General features: G+C 42.6%; 1 protein-coding gene across 5 annotated transcripts in view; it reads left to right on the forward strand.

The window, feature by feature from the left end:
• The window catches only part of NCK2 (NCK adaptor protein 2), a 176,197-nt gene that overhangs the window by 104,339 nt on the left and 49,578 nt on the right, over nucleotides 1–22,280 (forward strand). For 3 of the 5 annotated variants that reach the window (XM_010593577.2, XM_023552618.2, XM_023552620.2), the window contains exon 3: nucleotides 16,566–16,807. In XM_010593577.2, the coding sequence (XP_010591879.1) occupies nucleotides 16,582–16,807 (226 nt within the window). In that variant the 5' untranslated portion in view covers nucleotides 16,566–16,581. Of the gene's footprint in view, nucleotides 1–12,646; nucleotides 12,801–16,565; nucleotides 16,808–22,280 lie in introns of all 5 variants that reach the window. The other 2 variants (XM_064268582.1, XM_064268583.1) reach the window with 2 other exon arrangements.

Genomic DNA, 22,280 nt, shown 5'->3' on the forward strand with positions numbered 1-22,280 from the left:
TGGCAGAATTGGCTTTGGTCAGGGATGGGATATGAAGAAGGGAGAGAGGAGCAAGGCAAGTAACATTTGAACAGAAGCCTGAGCAAAATGAGGGATATGTCGTGCAGGTATCTGGGAGAAGAACGCTCTAGGCAGAAGGAACAAGTGCAGAGGCCCCAAGACAGGAGTTTGTCTGAGGAACATCAGAGGCAGAGTAGCAGTGGGCTATAAGTTTGGAGAAAGTACCCAGGGCCAGCTTATTTTGGGCCATTGTAAAGGTTTTGGGTTTTACTCTAGTGTGATGGAAAGCCATAGTGGGGCTTGAGCAGAGGAGTGAGACATATCACCTTCAAAGTGTCAACATGGGCTGCAGCTATAAGGCACATAAACTGGGAGTAGGACCAAGGTGTGGGAACAGAGCAATTAGGAGACAGTTACCGTAGTCCAAGCAAGAGATTGTTGCTGGCCTGGACCACGGTGGACCAGTGGAGGGGAAGAGAAATGGTTGGGTTGGAGACATTTTACAGGTGAGCCCGGTGTTTACTGAGCAGGAAGAGTTTAAGGGATAACACCAGGTTTTTTGACCTGAGCAACTAGGTGAACAGTGGTTGTCTAAAATGTCATTTACTCAGAAAACTGTGGGGGCACAAGAGTTTTATTTGTGTAGAGTTCTGTTTTGGACACGTTTTGTTTGATATGTACCTTAGACATCCATATGGAGATATTCAGTAGGCAATTGGGTGTATAAGTCCTTCGGGATAGAGCAGGGCTGGAGAAGAGACAGGTCTCCTGTGCAGAAATATTCCAAACACTTTATGTAGACACTCTGCCCTCTGGGGGGTGAAGCCTAACCCCCCAATCCTTAGGTGTGGGCTGCGCATTGTGACTTCCTTCCAGAGACTACAGTATGGAAAGAGGATAAAAAGGTAACTTTACAGTGGACAAATCTGACACATACTATCTCAGTCAGGTGATCCAGGTCTGCCTCAACTGAGACAAGTCATGTTGATAGCATGTACCTGTGATATGATGCGACAAGAATGACACTTTACCTCTCTGGTTTTCTGCCAAAAGCTCATAGCCTCAGTCTGATGTCTGATGAAAAAAACATCAGACAAGCTCCAAATGAGGGACATTCTACAAAATACCTGACCAGTACTCCTCAAAGATGTTACACAGCGAGAGGAACCTAAGAAGACATGTTGAGTAACTGTAATGTCGTCTCCTGGGTGGGATCCTGGGACAGAAAGAGGAGATTAGGTAAAAACTAAGGAAATCTGAATACAGGACGGAGTTTAGTTAATAATAATTTAGCAATACAATTTCAGTAACTGTATCAAATACCATACTAATGTAGGGTGTTAATAATAGGGGAACCTGGTTGTGTATGGAAACTTTTTATACTTTTGTCCCAGTTTTTTTTTTTTTAATAAGTCTAAAATTTTCTAAAAAATAAGTTTATTTTTTAAAAAATGAGCCACAGATGCTAAAAACCTTTATTTCATTATTCTGTTTTCTTGAATGATAACGAAAGCTTTCTTTAGAAGAATCATATGTTTGTAATAAATAAACCTTAAGCGCTTGTCTTTCCAAATCCATTTGTGGCAGTATCTGTTGTGTAGTGACTAAACCCAAAACAGGCCCAGTTCACCTCCCTTGTATCGGGAGTATGCTGAACAAGGTGTCAGTGAGGATCCCTGTCCACAAAGGCTGCGTACTGAGGGGCTTTCTAGAATTCCCTCTTCCATTAAACGGGAAAATCTGAAACAGATTTACTGCTTAGGAATGTGGGCATAAGCCTTGTAAATCTGAAGAACTGTAATGATTTTGGCAACTTAAGTCATATTTGAACATTATGAGACCCAGATAATATGACGCGTGTTGTTTTAAATCACTGTGCTTCTAGTGTCAACCTCGTATGCTTCAAAATATTGGAGGCAAGAGAACTGTAAATAAGGAAATAGGAGGGAGAAAGGACAAGTATTGATTAGTATAGCTGAATTCATTTTTAGAACTGAGGATGCTCATGACACTTGTATTTTGATATGTTGATAAAATAGATGTTTAAGTTATAAAAGCTAACTATTACGGTTGTAGGGAAGAAAATAGCAAGTCCTAGTAAACCGTGAAAAACAGTGACCGATTGCTGTTTGTCTGCTTTGGGAGCCATAGGTGTGCATTATCTGAGAGTACTTCACAGCCTGTTGCGTTTTAAGAGGGTCAAATTTAACCAAAGTTATCAATGTTGACTTTCATAGATGCTTTATGGGCATTTTTCCATTGCTAATATTTTTTCCGTCACCCCATTACTCTGGTGCCTTCCATTTTGGTAAGGCAGTGTCAATTCAGAGTCCAGTACAGTTATTTGGAATTCTGTTTATTTTACAATTAACATTGTGTAATAAAATTAACATTAAAATGTCGGTGATTCTCATGCATCATGGTACTTCGGCATCATTTAAGGTTCATAACCTTCCTCCTCCCGGTGTGACAAATGTTTAAGACACCCACCAGGACGCTTAGAAAGATTAGCACAGTGTATACCCGATTGTGACTTGATGGTAAGTTATGTGTAAAATAGCATTTTCCAGATTCTAGCTGAAGCAGCCATGTCACCAATTATTTTCTTCTGTAAAATTTTCCAGACACTAATGAGTTGTGTTGACTTGTCTTCTAGTCTTTTAGAATGCTGATTATGTCCCGGCACTTCACATAGTAAAATAAGTTGCTTGGTGGACTGTTTCCTGACAACTGATTGATAAATTCTCATTTTAAGGTATTTTCCTTATGTGGTTTAATTTGGGTGGAGCCTGATCCTGGCAGTAGGGATGAATTAATGGTAGATATTCACTTTAAAGGAGCCCTGGTGACTCAGTGGTTAAGAGCTATGGCAGTTCGAATCCACCAGGTACGTCTTAATAACCCTATGGGGGCAGTTCAGCTCTGTCCTATAAGGTTGCTGTATGAGTTGGAATCGATTTGATGGCAATGGGTTTTTTTTTTAATTCACTTAGAAAGGGGCGGGCAGTGCAAAACCTTAGATTCATTAAGTATAAAATTTTCTTTTTATTAAAAATTCCCGTTCCCTAGCAAATCCCACTGAGGCTCCAGTATAGAAGAAGGGTCACTTTAGAAATTAGGTGGTGTAGTATGTGCTTGAACTTCTGCTGAACAGTGCTTATTGTATTCTCTATTCGAAGCACTGGCGGTGCAGTGGTTAAGTGCTTGGCTGCTAACCTAAAGGTTGGCAGTTCGAATCTAACAGCTGCTCCTTGGAAAACCTATGGGGTAGTTCTACTCTGTCCTGTAGGATTGCTATGAGTCAGTATTTAAACAGTGTCAAATCCTGATCTGGGGTCATGGGGATCTTTCCAATGAGTGGCTGGAAAGGCAGGTGCAGTACCCAGTGTGGCCCTCAGCCCTAGAGATAGAGCTCTGCGAACAAAAGCTAGGCAGAGCCAGCAGTGGGAGGTGGATGCACTTGACAGGCTCCAGGGCTGGGAGCCAGGGAGGGGAGGAGGGAAGACTGGGAAGGAGCAGGCAGCAAAAGGGAAGGAAGAAGCCAGATGATTACTGATCCAGGTACACACTTCGCCGCCTGGTTCTCTGGAATAAACATCAACAAATACTTTAAATTTACGTTTTCATGATGATGTAGTTCCACCTTCTTGTCTGTGAAATGTATTCTGGTAGGTGTTACAGACACATGAAAATCCCCACTAGGCTGAAAATCACTATCAAAATACAAGCTGGTATTATCAGTGTTAGCCGCAGTGGCAGCATTGGCAGTGCCTGCTAATTCGTGGCCAGTTCTCCAGCAATGAGGAGTTAATGGAAATATCATCATTCAGAGGAGTGGAGCTTGGGGCGTACCCAAGACCCACTGGAGTCTCTCTGTAAAACTTTCTAGTAGGGTTCACAATACTGAGGCATTAAATTTTATGGTACTACCTTTGAGCGTTATTAGCACATCTTTTTGTTATTGTAAATTTTCTCTCTATTTTTAAATGGCACGATCCATAATCTAGTGCAAGTATTTCGGACTACATTCAAGTCCAGTGAGTCGTTTGATTTGGCATTACATAGATGTGGCTAAAACAATAACGGTAATGGCTAATGTTTATTGAACATGGGCCAGTTATCAGGTACTGTGCTAAATGCTTTCCATGAATTGTCTCATTTAATCTCAAACTCTGACCCTACAACACAAAAATGAAGGTCAGAAAGAGGTTGAGTCACTTTCTCCAAGGTCACCCTGATGCCAGGAACTCCGGATTATGCTCTGCGTGACTCTATCAGGCCAAAAAGACAGACAACAGAAGGTTAACTTTATTGGTTGGCCAAGCTGTCCAAGACTGCCTCGCAGGCAGCTTGTTGAGGCTGGTTTATATAACTAAAAAAAGGTTTATATAGGCAGGATCAATTTCAAAATACAAAATGGCGCACATGCAGGTACACAGCATTTTAGAATGAGTAAGCATTTTCTAAGGCCCAGGTTCAATTCCCCCACGCAGGAGGAGGTTAGCCATTTTTCTTCATTAGCATGTTAGCTCTCCACGCAGGGTGGGGAATTTACCATGCATGAGACAGTTAATGAGCTAAAGGTTATCTGGAGTGCCAAGATGGGGGTCAGAACCAGTTTAAGTCATTTTTGGCCAGCCCATGGCTGTTTCTCTTCAAGGGAATTCTGAGGAGAAAAAGAATTCCAGGAAATGGCCTGGGTGAGGGGCTGTCTTGAGGCTAAGAAAAAATGGCTGTAGGGCTCTAGCCCTGTCTTAACCCAATGGTTAGTGCCAAGGCCGGATTCCAAACCCTTGTCTTCTGAAGAAGAGTATTCACAGAGATGGATCACACGTTTGTCAAAAATCTTGCCAAATTCAAAGAAATAGAGATTTTCACAGGCCACAGTCTTTGACCATTATCCAATAAAATTAGAAAACAGATCATTAGAGCCTGTCTCCAAAATAACCTGTGGGTCAAAGGTAAGCGAGGTCTCACTGATAGGTAACAAAGCCTCCATCCGCCCTATAGCATTCACCTGTAAGTAGGAGTGAGTGTGGTTGCAGTGACGTGTAAGTGGGCTCCCCAAAACAGCAGTGCAGAAGGGGCCTGCTCCCCAGACAGGAGAGAGAGGACCTGCACTCTTCAACCCCTTGTTTTTGAATTGGGAAAGATACGCCTTTTTGACCTTTCTCGGCCACCTTCAGTAAAATACTGAAAAACAAAACAAACAAGCCCCTTACCAAAACACACCGGGAAGATGGAGAGATACTGCTGTTTTCTCTTGGTTTTTCTCTTACCATTTGTCTTAGTCATCTAGTGCTGCTATAACAGAAATACCACAAGCGGATAGCTTTAACAAAGAGAAATTTAATCTCTCACAGTCTAATAGGTTACAAATCCAAATTCAGGGCGTCATCTCCAGGGGAAGGTTTTCTCTCTCTGGGCTGGGAGGAAAGTCCTTGTCCTCAATCTTCCCCTGGTCGAGGAGCTTCTCAGGTGCAGGAACTCTGGATCCAAAGGCCACACTCTGCTCCTGGTGCTGCTTTTTTGCTGGTATGAGGTCGTTCCCCCACCCCCTTCCTTCCCTGTTATCTCTTGAGAGAGATAAAAGGTGGTACAGGCCACACCTCAGGGAAACTCCCTTTACTGTGGACCAGGGAGGTGACCTGAGTAGGGTGGTGTTACAATCCCACCCTAATCCTCTCAACATAAAATTATAATCACAAAATGGAGGACAACCACACATGGCCTAACTGAGTTGATACACACATTTTTGGGGGAACAGAGTTCAATCCATGACACCAGTTTGTCAAAGTGAAATTGAAATTCAGTTCTTATTAGCATATGCTTTGCCTATAAGGAGCCCTGGTTGCACAGTGGTTAAGCACTCAGCTGTTAACCAAAAGGTAGGCAGTTTAAACCCACCGGCTGCTCCTGGGGAGAAAAACGTGGCAGTCTGCTTCCATAAAGATACAGCCTTGGAAACCCTGTGGGGCAGTTCTACCTGTAGGGTCGCTATGAGTAAGAATGGACTCCACAGCATCAGGTTTGGTTTTTTGTTTGATCTTCTCCTTGAATTTTTTTTTTTTTTTTTTAACCCTGCAGCAAAATTCTGCTACCAATTAACAGCAGGCAGTAGAGAATAATAAAGCAGGAATAATAAAGAAGAAGGCTGAGGGTGGTCAAAAAGATCTAAGTTTCCTGATTCCAGAACAAAGAGTTGGAAGAGGGCAGGTCTTCTCTCTCCTGTCTGGGGAGCAGGCTCTTGCACAGCTATTATGAAAAGACAGTTCTAGTGGCCTGGAATCCCATTCCAACCACTTTCTATCCTTGTGAACTTGGACAAGTTATTTAATATCTCTAAGCCCCAGTTTCATTTATAAAATATATCTATAGACAATACCTACTTATGCTATAAAGATTTAATGATCGCTAATACATATAACATATAACATGGGGGCCCTGGTGGTACAGTGGTTAAGTTCAGCTGCTAACCAAAAGGTCGGCAGTTCCAATCCACCAGCTGCTCCTTGGAAATCCTATGGGGGAGTTCTGTCTTGTAGGGTCGCTATAAGTTGGAATCGACTCAACAGCAATGGGTTTTGGTAACACATATAAAACACATATATAGTGCCAGTACAAGGTACCTGTTGGTTGTGTGTACTGTAACTATGTCCCTCTGCCATTGGGATGGCACTTTGTACTGGCATCTCCACCTCTGTACACAAAAAGGTGTGTTGAACCCAGCTCTGTGACTTCTTTTCTGTGTTGACATGTAGTGTCTTTATTGGTGTCTTAGAAAAGACCTTGATTCTCGTCACAGCTTAATTAACTTATTGGGAGTTGGAACAGCCACTAGATTCCATATTGTGTCCTGGTTAAAGCGGAAGCATGGTAGCTGTAATTAGTGACACTGCTTGTGAAAAGCCACCAACTGGCCTTTCTGTTCCCCCACAGAGTACCACAGGTTCCTGCCAACTCCTGTCAGATTAGTTGGCGTCTGGCAAGTCTTTTCTCTACAACAGCACAACTTGGAATTTTAAATAAGAATTTATAAGGTATTTTATAGTTGCTTCTGAGAGTCTTTCTTGAGGAAGTCTCCTTAAGCAAATGTGCCATTTTTAGATATTTACAAAGATACACTAAGGAGGGGGTAGGCGTTATGATAAGTGGAGGGAAACAGGAAGTATTCCCTTTGTTTGGACTGCCCTATTAGTGTTCTCTACTGCTGTAGCCAGTGGCTGCAAACTGAGTGTCTTAAAGCAACACAGATTTATTCCTTACAGGTCAGAAGTTTAACATGGGTCTCCGTGGGCTAAAATCACAGTGTCAGCAGGGCAGTGTTCCTCCTGGAGGCTCTCAGGAAGAGTCTTGTTTCCTTTCCATTTTCAGCTTCTGCAGGCTGGCGCAGCTTTTGGCCCCTCCTGCGCCTTCAAAGCTAGTGGCATAGAGTTATTCAGTCTCACTCTGACTCTTCTGCTTCCTTCTCCCACTTATCAGGCCTGGTTTGATAACACAGAGCCCACCTGGATAATCAGGGTAATCTTCCCATCTCAGAGGGAGCCGATTAGCAACTTTAATTCCATCTGTAACCTTAACGGCCCTTGCCAGGTAACACAGGTTCCAGGGATTAGGATATAGACATCTTTGGGGGAGGAGGGTATTAGTCTATCTACCATATCTATGAAAAACCTATTATGTTTGAGTGAATTTCCGTATGAATTGGTTGATGGCATTTTTTTCTTCCTCCTGAAGACATGAGATATTACAAAGAAAAAAACTCTACAGAACCATGTTTATGTTGTTAGGCACCATTGAGTTCAATTTTCAACTCGACAACCCCCTGTGACACAGTAGAGCTGCCCTACAGGGTTTTCTAGGCTGTAATCTTTCTGGGAGCAGGTCACCAGGTCTCCCTCCCGAAGAGCCACTGGGTGGGTTTCAACCACCAGCCTTTCAGTTAGCAGCTGAGTGCTTTACCATTGCACCACCACGGCTCCTCAAAAGAACTATAGTGAAGTAGATTATATTAGACTGTGTTGTTGAAAATCAGGGTCAGGGTGACACTTTTTTTTTTCATCTAATCTCAATTTCTTTTCCCAGTTGCTTATTCTCTAAACCAATTCTTTGCTCATAGACACATATTCAGGATAACCAAAAGGTCAGCAGTTCAAATCTGCCAGCCGCTCCTTGGAAACCCTATGGGGCAGTTCTATAAACCACAATCTCTGCAGTTAACTAGCTCTCAAGTGGCCAGGACTTGGTCAGTAACTACCAGCTTCCCCGATTTTTTGAAACCCTGGTTGCATAGTGGGTAAGCCCTATGGCTGCTAACCAAGAAGTCAGCAATTCGAGTCTACCAGATGCTCCTTGGAAACTCTATGGGGCGGTTCTACACTGTCCTATAGGCTCACTATGAATTGGAATCGACTCTATGGCAATGGGTTCGGTTTTGGTATCCACATGTAAGGAGCCCTGGTAGCGCAATGGTTTAAGCACTCAGCCGCTAACCAAAGGGTCAGAATTTCCAACCCACCAGCTGCTCTAAGGGGAAAGGATGCCCACTCTACTTCTGTAAAGACTTACAGCTCTGGAAATCCTATGGGACAGTTCCACGCTGTCCTACGGTGTTGCGGTGAGTTGGAATCAACTCAACGGCAGTGGGTTTTTGGTCTTTTTGGTGTATAAAAAAAAACATGTACACAAATTTGTTTTTCTGAAATTTAAAATTAATTCGATAGAGGTAAAATGCTAGATTTGTTTTATTGATCCGTTTGTTTATGCATGTATGTATGTATTTTGAATTGAGTTCAAGAAACCAGAATTCTTCCATTTAAGATTTACTTATATTGGAAAGTGAGATTGGCAGTTTTTTAAAGCTGTATGCCTGTGGTGGTCTCTGAGGCTAGCTAAGCTGGTAGTTGGTAGAAGAGTGAATGGGCAGATGTATATTAATCTTGAATCACCAGCCTGCCTTTACCTTGAGTTTCCATTCAACCAGGTGGCTGAAGCCTAAATAACCATTATTGATACCTAATATGATTGGTGGAAACCCTGGTGGCATAGCGGTTAAGTGCTAAGGCTGCTAACCAAAGGGTCGGGAGTTCAAGTCCGCCAAGCGCTCCTTGGAAACTCTATGGGGCAGTTCTACTCTGTCCTACAGGGTCGCTATGAGTCAGAATCAGCTCAATGGCACTGGGGTTTTGGGAATATGATCGGTTGGACAATGAGTAATTGAATAGGTAATCTCAGGTGGTGTTTAAGTGTCATTGAGAAAATGAAACAATAGGTTATATCCTAAATGACCTCTGGGAAGCAGAGGGTGGGACAATGATACTGACTTAAGACAGTGAGGGGAGGTATCTCTGAGGAGAGCTTGAATGATGAGAGAGAGGGGGCCTGTCTCCCTTACCGAGGAACCCCAGGTGCCGTGGAAGAATGCGTGGTACCTTCTGATAGAATGAATGTAGGAATCAACAGAAAGCTTAAACCCACCTTACATTTATTTATAGAGTGTGGGTGTTACTTTGTATAGAGGCCTTTAGTTACGTTGTAGCTACCGTTCTTGGGAGTTTATTCAGTGTACTTGGTGCTCTCTTTACAACCTTACAAGTTAAGTATTACTGTTTTTGTTAGTTGCTGCCCAGCCACGCCTGACTCATGGCGACCTGATGTTCAACAGAACAAAACATTGTCCAGTCCTATGCTATCTTCATGATCATTGGTATTTTGAACCCATTGTTGGGCTGTTGTGTCCATCCATCTCATGGAGGGTTTCTCTCATTTTCACTGACCCTGTACCAAACATGATGGCCTTTTCTAGCTGTAGGTACTATTATTATCTCTCATTTTCTGGAAGTGGAAGCTGGAGTTAAGTGAACCTCAGCTACAGCAAGTGATGTGGCAGGACTTCAGCCTGTATCTGTATGACCTGAAACCCCACATTTTAAAATAATTTTTGTTGTTCTTGTTGAGAATATACACAGCAGAGCATATACCAATTCAGCCATTTTCTACAGGTACAATTCAGACATTAATTACGTTCTTTGAGTTGTTCCTACCCCACTAACAGGAGCTCACTGCCCCCTAAGCTTCCTGTCTAACGTTTTGGATTGCTGTTGTCACTGTGATCCCACATAGGTAGATCTTAAAAGAGCACAGTGCTCAAGGCAGACATTCTTTTATTAGTTAAGCTAAACTATTGTTTGTAAACCCCACTCTTAAACACTACACTGTTGTGTTTCTCGTGGGTATCAAAAGTGTCTTGTGAGCCTAAGTAGATGCTGCTATCTCCATTTTATAGAGTAAGCTTGAGCCCAACGTGGACTTAAAGTTACACCAATGGTTCAGCTAAGCTTAGAACCCCAGATTTTCGACTCCTGTCTTCTATTTGCCATTACAACCAAGTGGTTTAGCTTGGTTCCATGACCTCTTTAGAAATATCTGTGACCGTTTTGGGGTGTCATGGGGGCACTGGCTATTATAAGCAGTATGTTACACAGCAGAAAGCAGTAAATGGGATCATTTTTAGAAAAAAAAAAAAGGGGGGGTCTCAGAATAGGATTCATGATATTTTAGGGGTTAGTGAAAACTGTTGAGCCAAGGAATTTTTTGTATCTGTTGTTTCTATTTTTCATTCTCTTAACCTTCTCTCACCTAAGACTCAAAAAAGCAGCCTAGTTCACGAAGTTTTTCAGTTTCTTTTACTCGGCGTAACTTGAGCTCCCTGCTGAGCTTTATTCCTGAGTAGTAATGTGACATGTAAGATGTGACCTAACTGTATGATACCAACCAGCTGGCTGTTCTCTCCGTGGGCTGGATCTCACTGATAACTAGCTGTAGTTCATGAAGGTGAAAATTAGGTTTCCTTGAACTTAAGCTGGAGAGAGAAAGACACATTATTCTTTGAACTTGACCTCTATGATTCTGTCTTAGGCTAAATCACAGTATCATCTCTGAGGTGATATTTCAGTAGTCACTTATTTAGAAAGCACTTTTTCAGACTTTCTTTTGTTGGGGCTTTTCCATATTAGAAATTTAAGTTCATTTTTCTGCCTAGTTTTATTGATCTTGATTCATCTCCAGTCTCTTCCTATTCCAATCCATCCTCCATGCCACAGAAAATTATACTTCACTGAAGATAACTTGTGTTCCCTGTGGGGCTCCTAAGAATGTTTTCCAAAGCCTCAGGGCTGGAATTTGAACTCTTGCCCTACATGCAAAACCCTCTGGTGTGGGCTCCATCGACCTTTCCAACCTGCGCTGGTGAACAAAAGGAAGATCAAACGTCTTCAGAAGTGAAGAGCAATGATTGGGGGGCGGTGGGCTGAGCGATACCTTGGCTTCTGTTGTTGTTAGGTGCCATCAAGTTGGTTCCGACTCATAGGGACCCTCTGTGCAGTAGAGTTGTGAGGTCCTGCACCATCCTCACAATCATTGTTATGCTTGAGTCAGTTCATCTCCTTGAGGATCTCCCTCTTTTATGCTGACCCTCTACTTTACCAAGCATGCTGGTCCTTCTCCAGGGACTGGTCCCTCCTGATAACATGTCCAAAGTATGTGAAGTAAAGTCTTGCCATCCTTGCTTCTAAGGAGCATTCTGCCTGTACTTCTTCTAAGATATTTGTTTGTTCTTCTGGCAGTCCATGGTATATTCCTTGATATATACCTTGGCTGGAAGCAAATTAAGTTTGAGTTTTCTAACAAAGTACTTCACATTGAAATGGCTTCAAAAAAGAAAGAAAAAAGATTCACAAATATATATCCTGTGTTTTTTTTTTTTTTTAATTAGTCTCTTCCACTATTCTTCATTCTTTTTCTTAGTAACATATTCTTCCTACCTGGTTCTTGCTTAAACAACTTTCTGGCCTGGATGCCTCCTCCTACTGCTTTGCTTGGTCCCTTCCTTCCCATCTTTTAAGACCTAAATCCGTTTCCTTTTGATCCTTCTCCAAGTCCCGGTTACCGTCCTTTTCTCTCAGCTCTTGTGGCAGGTGTGGTCTGTATCATTTATTGGCAGCTTAATCACCCACTGTCTTCTTTCATCTCCCGTATGTTTTTTTTACGTGACTCTTTCTTCCCGCTTGGTTTGTGGTCCATGAGGGCAGTGACCCTGGCTGTTATCTGGCAGGCTATTTCATAAATGAGGAAGGTGGGAGAGAACTTAGCATTACATTTAGGCAGCTTGTTTTACATGCGAGGTAATTCAGACACAGGTGAGGTGCTTTGTTCACTGCTTCAACTCAGTATCTGAAAAAGCCGAATGTGTTGCATTTTAATCAGGGGAGAGGTGTGCTTGAAAGCCAGAGCCTCCTGAGCGAAGAGCTAATCTTTTGAAGGGTTTTCGGATGTGTGCATTTAGGTATTAGATTTGCAGAAGTATAAGGTTCAGGGTTTGGTTGACCTTTTAACTCTTTTGCGAAGCAATTATTTTCTAGTTTGAATTTTTGTTGATACCACGTGTTTTCATGCTGAATCATTGAGTGTGTCTGAATTTTTGGTAGGTAGTATGGCTTTTTTTTCTCGCCCCCTCCTATAAGCCTACCCTAAGTGTTTAGTGGTGCACACAAAATACCACTAATTATACCCCAGAGCCCCCACCAGGGTTTGTTGGTACATATGTATAACAAATACAAATTTCCAAAATTTCTATTTTTCCTAACAGAAATTCAGACACCTCGTATAATACCCTGTAAAAACAGCTATTTGCAGCACACAGCCGTTTCTTAGGTTTCAGAAGTCATAAAGGCCCCTGCCTGGCTGCAGCATGGACTGTCAGTGGTGCAGCTGATTCCCAGTAAACCCCAGATGCTGAAAAGGTAATTGGTCCCTCAAGGTACCCATGAGATGAAAGGGTTAACCATGGATGCAAAGTCACTGCCTTGGACTATTGCTGATTGGTTGCCTTCTGACATACTCTCACTGGAGTGAGGCAGCTGTTGATTGGCTGGCTGGCCTTCGGAATTGGTTCTGTTCATGGGAGGCTGTCAGTAATCAATCAGGATAGATTTAAAATTACCTATTGCTGTAGCCAAGGAACAACCAGTCGTCCTAGGTACATTTTTTGTTGTTAGTTACCATGGAGTCACCTAAGAACTTTTTACTCTCATCTCTCTTAGAATCAGAGATTTTCTAGATTGGTATAAACAACCACAACAAAGACCAAACCCATTGCTTTCAAGTCCATTCCGACTCATGGGGACCCTATAGGACAGAGTAAAACTACCCCATAGGGTTTCCAAGTCTGTAATCTTTACGGAAGCAGACTGCCACATCTTTCCTCCGTGGAGTGGCTGGTGGGTTCAAACTGTAGACTCTTCAGTTAGCAGTCGATCACTTTAACCACTGTGACACCAGGGCTCCTTAGGTTCGAATCAGCCTATCAGAATACAGACCACACGTTAGATCCCTAACCACCCCAAAATGAGCAAATGAGCATAGATTTGGGACTGGAGCTCAAATCCTGACTCTTTCATTAAACAAGCGACTTGATCTCTGTGATTCCCAGTCTCCTAAAGGATGAAACCTCCCCAAAAGGGGTGGGTCGAGATTAAGTTGATGTGAATTGAATTGACATGTGTGAACTACCTATGGTATACTTGGTACTCAGAGCTTGTGCACTTCCCTAAACTGAACATTTACGCCTTCATTACAGCCCACAGATCCAGTGTCACGGTTGCTACTCAGGAAAGCATCCATGAGGAGGGGATTTCTAGCTCTGTTCTGTCTTGTTTGGCTTTTGCCTCCTAAGACTGTGATTAAGGAGGCTTGGTGATACAATGGTTAAGTACTCAGCAGCTAACTGGAAGATTGGCGGTTGGGGTTCACCAGTGGCTCTGCGGGAGGTAGGCCTGGCGATCTGCTTCCGTAAAGATTACAGCCAAGAAAGCCCTATGGGGTAGCTCTCCTCTGTCACATGAAGTCTCTAGGAGTTGGATTGGACTCCAGGACATCCAACAACAACAAGACTGTGATTAGCTTTGGAGCCCTAAGGCCTTTCCCAGGCTAGCCGCTATGTCTTCTCTCTGGACTGGTGGTTTTCAACCCTGGCTGCCTGTCAGAATCACTTGGAGAACTTTAACAATCTATCGATACCTTGGCCTCACCCTAGAGCTTCTGATATAATTGGTCTGTGGTACAGCCTCAGGCAAGCGCATTTTTAATTTCTCGTGCCTGGTGGTACATATAGCGACCATGAACTTTTTCAGCTTCTGGGGTTTGCTGGGAAGTTGCTGTACCACTGATAGTGTGCTGCTGCAAGACAGGCGCCTTTAATACTGTCTGAAACCGAAGAGACAGCCATGTGCCACAAATGATTGTTTTTACAGGGTATTGTATGAGATGTTTGAATTTTTGGTAGGACAAACAGAAATTTTGAAAATTGTTATTTGTTACACAGGTGTACCAGTAGACCCCAGTGGGGAATATGTGATATTGGTATTTTATATGTACCACTAAACACTTAGGGTAGGCTTGTGGAAGGGGGCGAGAAAAAAAATCCATACTAACCTACCAAAAATTCAGACACACTCAATGATTCAGCAAGCTTCCGTTAATGAAAACACATGGTATCAACAAAAAATTCAAAGCAGAAAATAATTGGGTCACCAAAGGGTTAAAGCTCCCCATGTGATGCTAACTTGAGATCAGGATTGAGAACCCCTGAGGCAGACCTTGCCCAGCCAGCTCCTTACTTAATTGCTCTTCATACAAACCAAACAAAATCAAACCCCCTTGCCACTGAGTCAGTTTCAACTCACAGCAACCCTGTAGGATGGAGCAGAGCTGCCCTCAGGGGGTTTCCAAGGAGCGCCTGGTGGGTTTGAACTGCTGACCTTTTGGTTAGCAGCCGTAGCTCTTTATTACACCACCAGGATTTCCACTGTTCATACAGTAGAAAATTAGTAAATAGCTTTGTTTGGTTAGGTCATGGTTGATCTTAAGTAATGAACTGTTCTAATTAGAAACTTTTTTGAAAATTGTGTAATTAAGAAACAAACCTGGTTTTCAAATGGAGTATTCTCTGAACTGCGTTCCCCTTACTGTAGCCCCTCTCATTATTATTTTAAAAAGAACAGCCTGAATGACTTTAAAAACACATAAAGGTCACGTTAGAGAGATACATGGTTATGGACTGGAGATTTTCAAGATAACAAAATTACTTCTTTTGAAATGAGCTTTGTGTAAATGATATCCTCTTGGATATTTTATACATTATGCATAAGGCTTATTAAACATTTCCTTCTTCCCAAAAGGTTTGTTATCTGTAAATTTGGAAGTTAACCCGTGATAGAGGAGGGCATGTATTATTTATAAATTTCTTTACTGTCTAGTAGAAAATGTCATGTTATTTAAAAATAGTATTTATTAAAAAAAAATAGTATTTGTGCTTCCAAGGAATTACTGTACATAGGTGCTCTCTGTAATCCTGAAGCCACCCCCGTAAAATAGTGAGAACTCTCTGTCAGGGCTGAAGGGAGTTTTAAATTAAGAGTCTAGCATTCCTTTCTTCTTAGTTTTGGGGAAACTTCTAGTCAGTTGAAGGACTAAATATTGACCTTTTCTGCTGAAAGGATACTGGCCTGTCTTCTACCGAGTAGGCATTAAGTTGCTGAAATAGTTGGTAACTATATATTCATTTTGGGAGCCTTGGTAGTGTAGTGGTTAAGAGTTTGGCAGTTAACCAAAAGGTCAGGAGTTTGAATCCACCAGCTGCTCCTTGGAAACCCTATGGGGCAGTTCTACTCTGTCCTATAGGGTTGCCATGAGTTGGAATTGACTCAGCGCCAACGAGTTTATAATCCTTTAGTTACCAAGTACATTTTGCTGGATACTTAACTAGATGCATAATATACTGTACTTATTTGTTGTTAGTTTTAATAAGCTTTTTATTCAGGGTAAATTTCATATTTACAGAAAAGTTGCAAAGACACTACAGAGAATTCTTGTGCACCTTCACCCAGCTTCCCCTAATGTGAACATCTTACTGAACACTTGTGTGTTTGTCAAAAACACAAGATGAACATTGGTGCATCACCATTAACCAGACTCTGGGTGTTATTCGGGTTTCACCAGTGTTTATGCCCATTTCGTTTTTCTATTTCAGGATCCAATCCAGAAATACCACATTGTATTCGGGACTATATTTATTTTAATTTGCAGGAGCAGTTTGGGTGGGTTGTGTTTATTAAATATGTTCATAAAATTCAGCATATCCCAAGGAAATGGATGTAAACATGTCAGCTATAAGGAGCTGGTTTTATTTTATCGAATGAACACATTCAGTTATATTTTTATTTAGATTTTTCTGAAAATTTGTTTTCGTTCTTGGCAGAGCACGCAGAATCCCCAGTGTTTAAAACTAGCAGGAACATAGGATTTGTTATATAAGTTTGCTGTTTCTAAACAAAATACGAAAGTGTGTTGAAAGAAGGTCATTTTAAGGTTGAGTATTTCAAGACCCAGGAGACAACAGGTTGCAGAGTTGTAATAAAAGCTGTAAATGCATGATTTTTCAAGTTGGTGCAAAGGATGAGGCATCTGAATGGTTCTCTAATAAGCGTCTCCAAATGTTTTGCTGGCAGAAGGACTCCATGAAAGATGACAGAAGAAGTGATTGTTATAGCAAAGTGGGATTACACTGCCCAACAGGATCAGGAACTTGACATCAAGAAGAATGAGCGCCTGTGGCTGCTGGATGACTCCAAGACATGGTGGCGGGTGCGAAACGCAGCCAACAAGACGGGGTACGTGCCGTCCAATTATGTGGAAAGAAAGAACAGCTTGAAGAAGGGCTCGCTCGTGAAAAATCTGAAAGACACACTAGGTAAGTGTCCTGTTCGTTAGGCCCCAGGTGATAGACATAAATTGTTTCTCGTGATGGAAAGAGAAAACCTTGGGCTTTTCCAGGGGAGGTTGTTCACGCTTTTTAATTTGTTCCTTGACATCTTTCTAGTTGGCCTTTTTTTAATCTCTGAAAATTAAGAGATCAAGTTGGAGGACTAATCATGTTTGTCATTTCCTAGGAATTTTAGGGTTTGTAGTTGTGAATGTTGACACTCTTGTGTGTTTTGGACCCCTGCACATATTTCTCTCTTCTTGCCTCAGAGTTCAAGAGGATCCTGAAATGAGATGACCACCTCAGAAAATGTCTTCCATTCTGCCTCTATCTTTCCAGCAAGTCTTTCTGAAGTGTGTCATGTATAGCTTTCTGTCTCTTAACAAAATCTTTCTATATGGCCTTTATGCGTAGAAAAGGAGATAGCAAAAAGCACTTGGAAGCCAGGTGAATTTCTTCCCTCTCTTAAATTAATGACCTTTCATACCACAGTCCTGGGCAGTACTAGCTAAGGTGGCAGCTGGGGCCCACACCAGTGTGACGTCACAGGCCGTGTGAGCGCACTGAAGCGGAGACTGCTGGATCTTAATTGCCAGGATTTCTTCTTCTGAGCCTCTCTCCCTTCCTTGTTGCCCTGATATCAGGACACAGTAAAAGCTACTTCAAGTTAAAGGTATCGTTACCTCATTCTCTGAGTGTAATGGTGGTTGGTACGCCTGAGACTGCTTGATTATAACTTAAATGTTTACTATTGAGATAAGCCTGTAGCACTTCAGTATTATCACCTGTGTTACATTTACTTGGGTTAAGAACAAGTGTACCTGTTCTTATCAAGGAGCCCTGGTGGCACAGTGGTTAAATGCTTGGCTGTTAATTGAAAGGTTGTCAGGAGAAAACCTGGCAACTGTAAACATTGCAGCCTCAAAAACCTTAAGGGGAAGTTCTGTTCTGTCACTTGGGGTCACTGTGAGTTGGGATCCACTGGACAGCATCTAACAACAGTTTCTAACAGGATTTATTTCATTTGGGGTGGGGGGAGGAACATGTGGGAAACTAAAAAGAAGACAGTGGACACGGTGGGTGTTGCCGAGTTCATAATGTTGTGTTTTATGCAACCTTGCAAAGTCTGTTAACTCTGCAAAGTCCTTCAAAGCCTTCATTCATTGGGTAGTATTTTTGTGTTCTAGATTAGGTTATTCCCACGATTTGGAGAGAGATAAGAGACACAGGACTGCATAGGACTCACACAAAACTGTCAGCAGTCATGGGTTCTGAGCCTGATGTAGAAATCCCGTTTTGCACAGGCATCTTGGTTCTTTTTTCACCAAACTGTCTCCCCTTTATCTTCACCCCTCCCCATAAGCATGTCACTTGAAAGAATCATGGTTGCCTGTGCATAGAATTTTCACTTAACTGATAACAAGAAATGAGGGGAGCCCAAATAGATACGTTCTGTAAGATTGTCCAAAGTTTAATTTTAATTTATTTTTTCCAATTTCAGCTTCTTACCTGCCTTTTTTAGAGATGCCAGACATTGTTGACTTGGGTGTTTTGCCCTCTTTCTTGCCTGTGTATGTGTGTGTGTGTGTTCTCAAGATTCTAGCAAGCGTGGTATGCCCAAAAATTGGCGGAGGAAGTAGAAAAAGGCATGACAAGCACTCTGGAGAATCTAACAATTCCCTTGAGTAACTTAAATTGTCATCAGTTTTCAGAAGGAGAACAGGCAGAGCCTCAGACTGGAACGATTAACATCTTTCATCCAGTGCATTTAGATTTCTTCCTGAGCTGCGATGAGTTAAACCTGTTCGTTTGCCCCCAGACTCTCAGAATCAGACGAGAGCGACTCAGCCAGCCCCCCGGGCACCCATCCCTGACAGATGGCCACCCAGCCTCTGCTGGAACACTTCTGCTTTTCAAGTCGGCCGGTTCCATTTTTGGCGAACACAGATTGTTAGAAAATTCTTCCTTAAATAGCATCTACATTTTTGCATTTCTTTGGCTTTCTCCCATTGGTTCTTCTTTTGCCCTCTGAGGTTGGACTGAGCAAATCTGATTTATCCCTCTAAAATGACAGCTCTTCTCCAATCTGCGGTCTAAGTTGAGTCACACATCTCCTTGGAAACGTTTGTATGAAGTATTACGTATTTTAAAAATAGGAGTAAAGCTATGCTTTGAACATCCGCATCTATTAGCAGTGGGTGGTAGTCATAGTCTAAAGGCTCTCAAGGGTCTGTATCCCCCACCATCTGGGAGAAACTCCCCCCACTTTTAGTATATCTTGTTTGTTTTGATGTGTTTATCATGCTCACCTGAAGCCTTCTTTTGTTGGTTGAAGGAGGGACCTTATATCTCAGCATGTGTTTTCTATTGCCCTGTTGGACAGGGATCACACAGAAGGGGAGAGACCCTGACAAGCGAGACTTCTTATTTATTTCTCCGTAGCCTAACTTGTAGTAAAACCTTCTCGACAAAGGCATCACTGTCAAGCAGGAAGGTGAGAAAAGTTCTAGAGCACCTCCTGCCTCACACCAGCCTCCATTGCTAAGAAGATCAGAGCTGCAGTATTCATGGGCTTCCTGTTGAAATGGTTGTCATGGGTTCGCTCTCAGAACTGCAGTATGCTTTTAGACCGATGGTGTAGCCAGCAGCAATTATCTCTCTCATGTATTAGAAGGAGTGAAATCCACACTGAAAACTACATTGCATATATCAACCTTCTGATACCTGCTCACGGCATCTTCAATGTCTGTAATTTTTACTGCTCTGAGAACTCACCTAAATCCTAAATCTGTGGTGAAATTTCCTTGGCAGTGGCTTGGTTTGGAATAAAGTAGCACCGTCCTCCCCAGCAAACCCTGGGTGGTATACAAGTCTCAGCGTTATAAATGTGCACGTACATCACTAATTTCAGATGTCTGTAACTCTATAGAGTTCTCTCCTGCTTTGTGATACTCACCGGTCGAGTATCAGAAAGCAGGTCATCGGTCGAGTACCAGAAATCAGGATGGGTTTGGTAGTGCATTTAATTTTCTCACGTGTAATACTTCGTTGGAGTAACTTCAGGAAAACAGTACCTTTGACAAAAAGATCTCTCTGTTAGGAAAGGATGATCCTAACGGTCTTCCATTTCCTTTAATAATTTATAATTGAATAAAACAATATAAGCTCTTATTTTCACATGGGCAAAACATTTGTCTACTGGATCTCCTCTTGTATTCAATTTATGATCCTGAATAGTCAAAGAGAATTTTTCCTCGGATAACAAGGAGCAATTGTCAAGAACTATTTCTGTTGGCAGGATCCAGTTGATGTTTTGAAGGGCTCAGACACAGATTTCTGCACAGCTCTCAGCTCAGCAGGGAGGGTTTCTGGGCTATCGTCTGGGCTTGATATTGCAACTTATAAAATCTGTGTGTTAGGTATTATAAAAGCTCCGGAAGAAATCTTTCATGATGGCAAAGGTGCTAAAGCCGCACCTAGCAGGAATTTTTCAAAGATTTTTCTTCTGGCTAGTGAAGAACAGTTTTTGTTAACTACTTCATGATCCCCAGCTGGTATCCACCAAAGCCTCAAAGGTCATCCTCTTCCCAGTGGTTAACCTAAGTGCCGACTTGGGCTACCTAAAAAGATACAGTTCCATTTATAACCTAATAGTAAACCTCCTTAGGAGGGTTTGTTCAAAGGCTCACGTACGGGTACCTATCCAGTTCCTTCCTAGGCATCTGGAACCAGTGTCCAGCTACCAGGGTTGCTCGCCCAGCGCTAGTCCCACTTTGACTCTAAAAAAGTTACCATCGAATAGATTTTGACATATGGCCACCCATGTGTCCCAGAGTAGAACTGTGTTCTGTGGAGTTTTCAGTGGCTGATTTTTCGGATGTGGATCTTCACGTCTTTCTTCCGAGGCACCTTTGGGTGGACTTGAACCTCCAGCCTTTCAGTTAGCAACTGAGAATGTTAACTGTTTTCACCGCCCAGGGAATCCAATGTGACTGTATATATAAGGCCGGTTAGAAATCAGTCAGCGATGAGCACCAGGATCTATCGCTGCCTCTGCCATTCTAAGTGAGCCTAGAGAGGACGATGAAAGAAACAGCTTCGTGTTTATTAATTGTAAAATAACCTCTGTACTGGTCTGAACTAATGCCGTTGGAGGAGTGGTGGTTTCTGTGGGTGAAATTGACAGGGTTCGCATAGCCAGATCCATGCTAAATACCACCTTTGGAATTGAGACACAAGAGTACATACTGTCTGGTCCCATTTATATAAAGCCTAAAAACAGGAAAACTAATCTTTGGTGTTAGGAGTCAGGATTAGGATCAATAGAGTCTGAGGGGAGGGCATGAGGGGCCTCTGTGTGTTGGTAATGTTCTGGATCTGGTCGTGGGTGTAGGGGTATGCCTGTTTTGCCATAATACATTGAGCTAGACACTTTTATAGGGGTTATACTTCAGCTTTTAAGAAATTATTTTAAAAAATATGTCACTAATTCAAAACAACCAGAATAACAAAACATCAGAACTTTTGGAGAACCTGATAGAAATATCCAAAGGTGTAGACTCTGTGTTCAAGTTACTTTTTTAGTTGGGAAGGAGGAAAAAGTGGACCCACCAACAAATTCCTGCTTTAGTAAGCATGTAGCGTTACGATTGTGATGGTGAAGACATGTGCAAAGTCTAGTGGGAGTGGAGGAGAAACGACAGCCCCTCAGTCTTCAGGAAGGACCCTGTGCAAAAAGGTAGTTTCCAAACCCAGAATCAAGGCTGGCTGGGGGACTGCCAGGCAGGGGCGGTGGGGCCTTCCAGGTGGGAAAGCAGCAGTCTTCCATTAACCCGTATTTACTGAGTGTGCCTGCTGAGCGCCAGTCTCAGTCCTACATGTGGGCGCAGGGTGGACGCAGTCCCTCCTCTCGGGGAAGTGATACATCACGCACAGGTTTAGGGACCTGGGAGACCATGGTACATCTCAGGATGGTGACTAGTGTCAAGTTTCTGGAAAGTAAAGTTCAAAGGAGGAAGGTGGGAGATCAGGTTGAACAGGTAGTTGGATGACTTCTGGAGTCCTCTGTAAGCCAGGCGCAGGAGTTCAGTGTCTTGGCCTGGGTGATCAAGGGCACTTAAAGATTGTGAGCAGGGTTATCACATGGTTCTTTGCAGGGCTGAGGAGGAATTGGAGATGATGAAAAGTTGGAAAACCTGGAAAGAGGCATATGTTGGTCTAGACTGAAGATAAGCAGAGGCCTAAATCAGGGTGGGGAGGTGGGAGGGGCAAGGAGGGATGAACTAGCAAGACCTCGAGGAGCCAATAAGGGTGAAGGTGGAATCCATTGGTTCCCATTCACTGGCTTGTGGGGTTGGGGGCGACGTGATTTTTGCCAGTTTGCTTCCTTACCCCTCCCTCCTACCTGGACTAATCATTCCCTACCCTCTCAGTTTGTTGAACTATCTTAGATGCTAAATTT

This window comes from Loxodonta africana, chromosome 15 (assembly GCF_030014295.1).
Source record: "Loxodonta africana isolate mLoxAfr1 chromosome 15, mLoxAfr1.hap2, whole genome shotgun sequence".
Taxonomy (NCBI): Eukaryota; Metazoa; Chordata; class Mammalia; order Proboscidea; family Elephantidae; genus Loxodonta; species Loxodonta africana.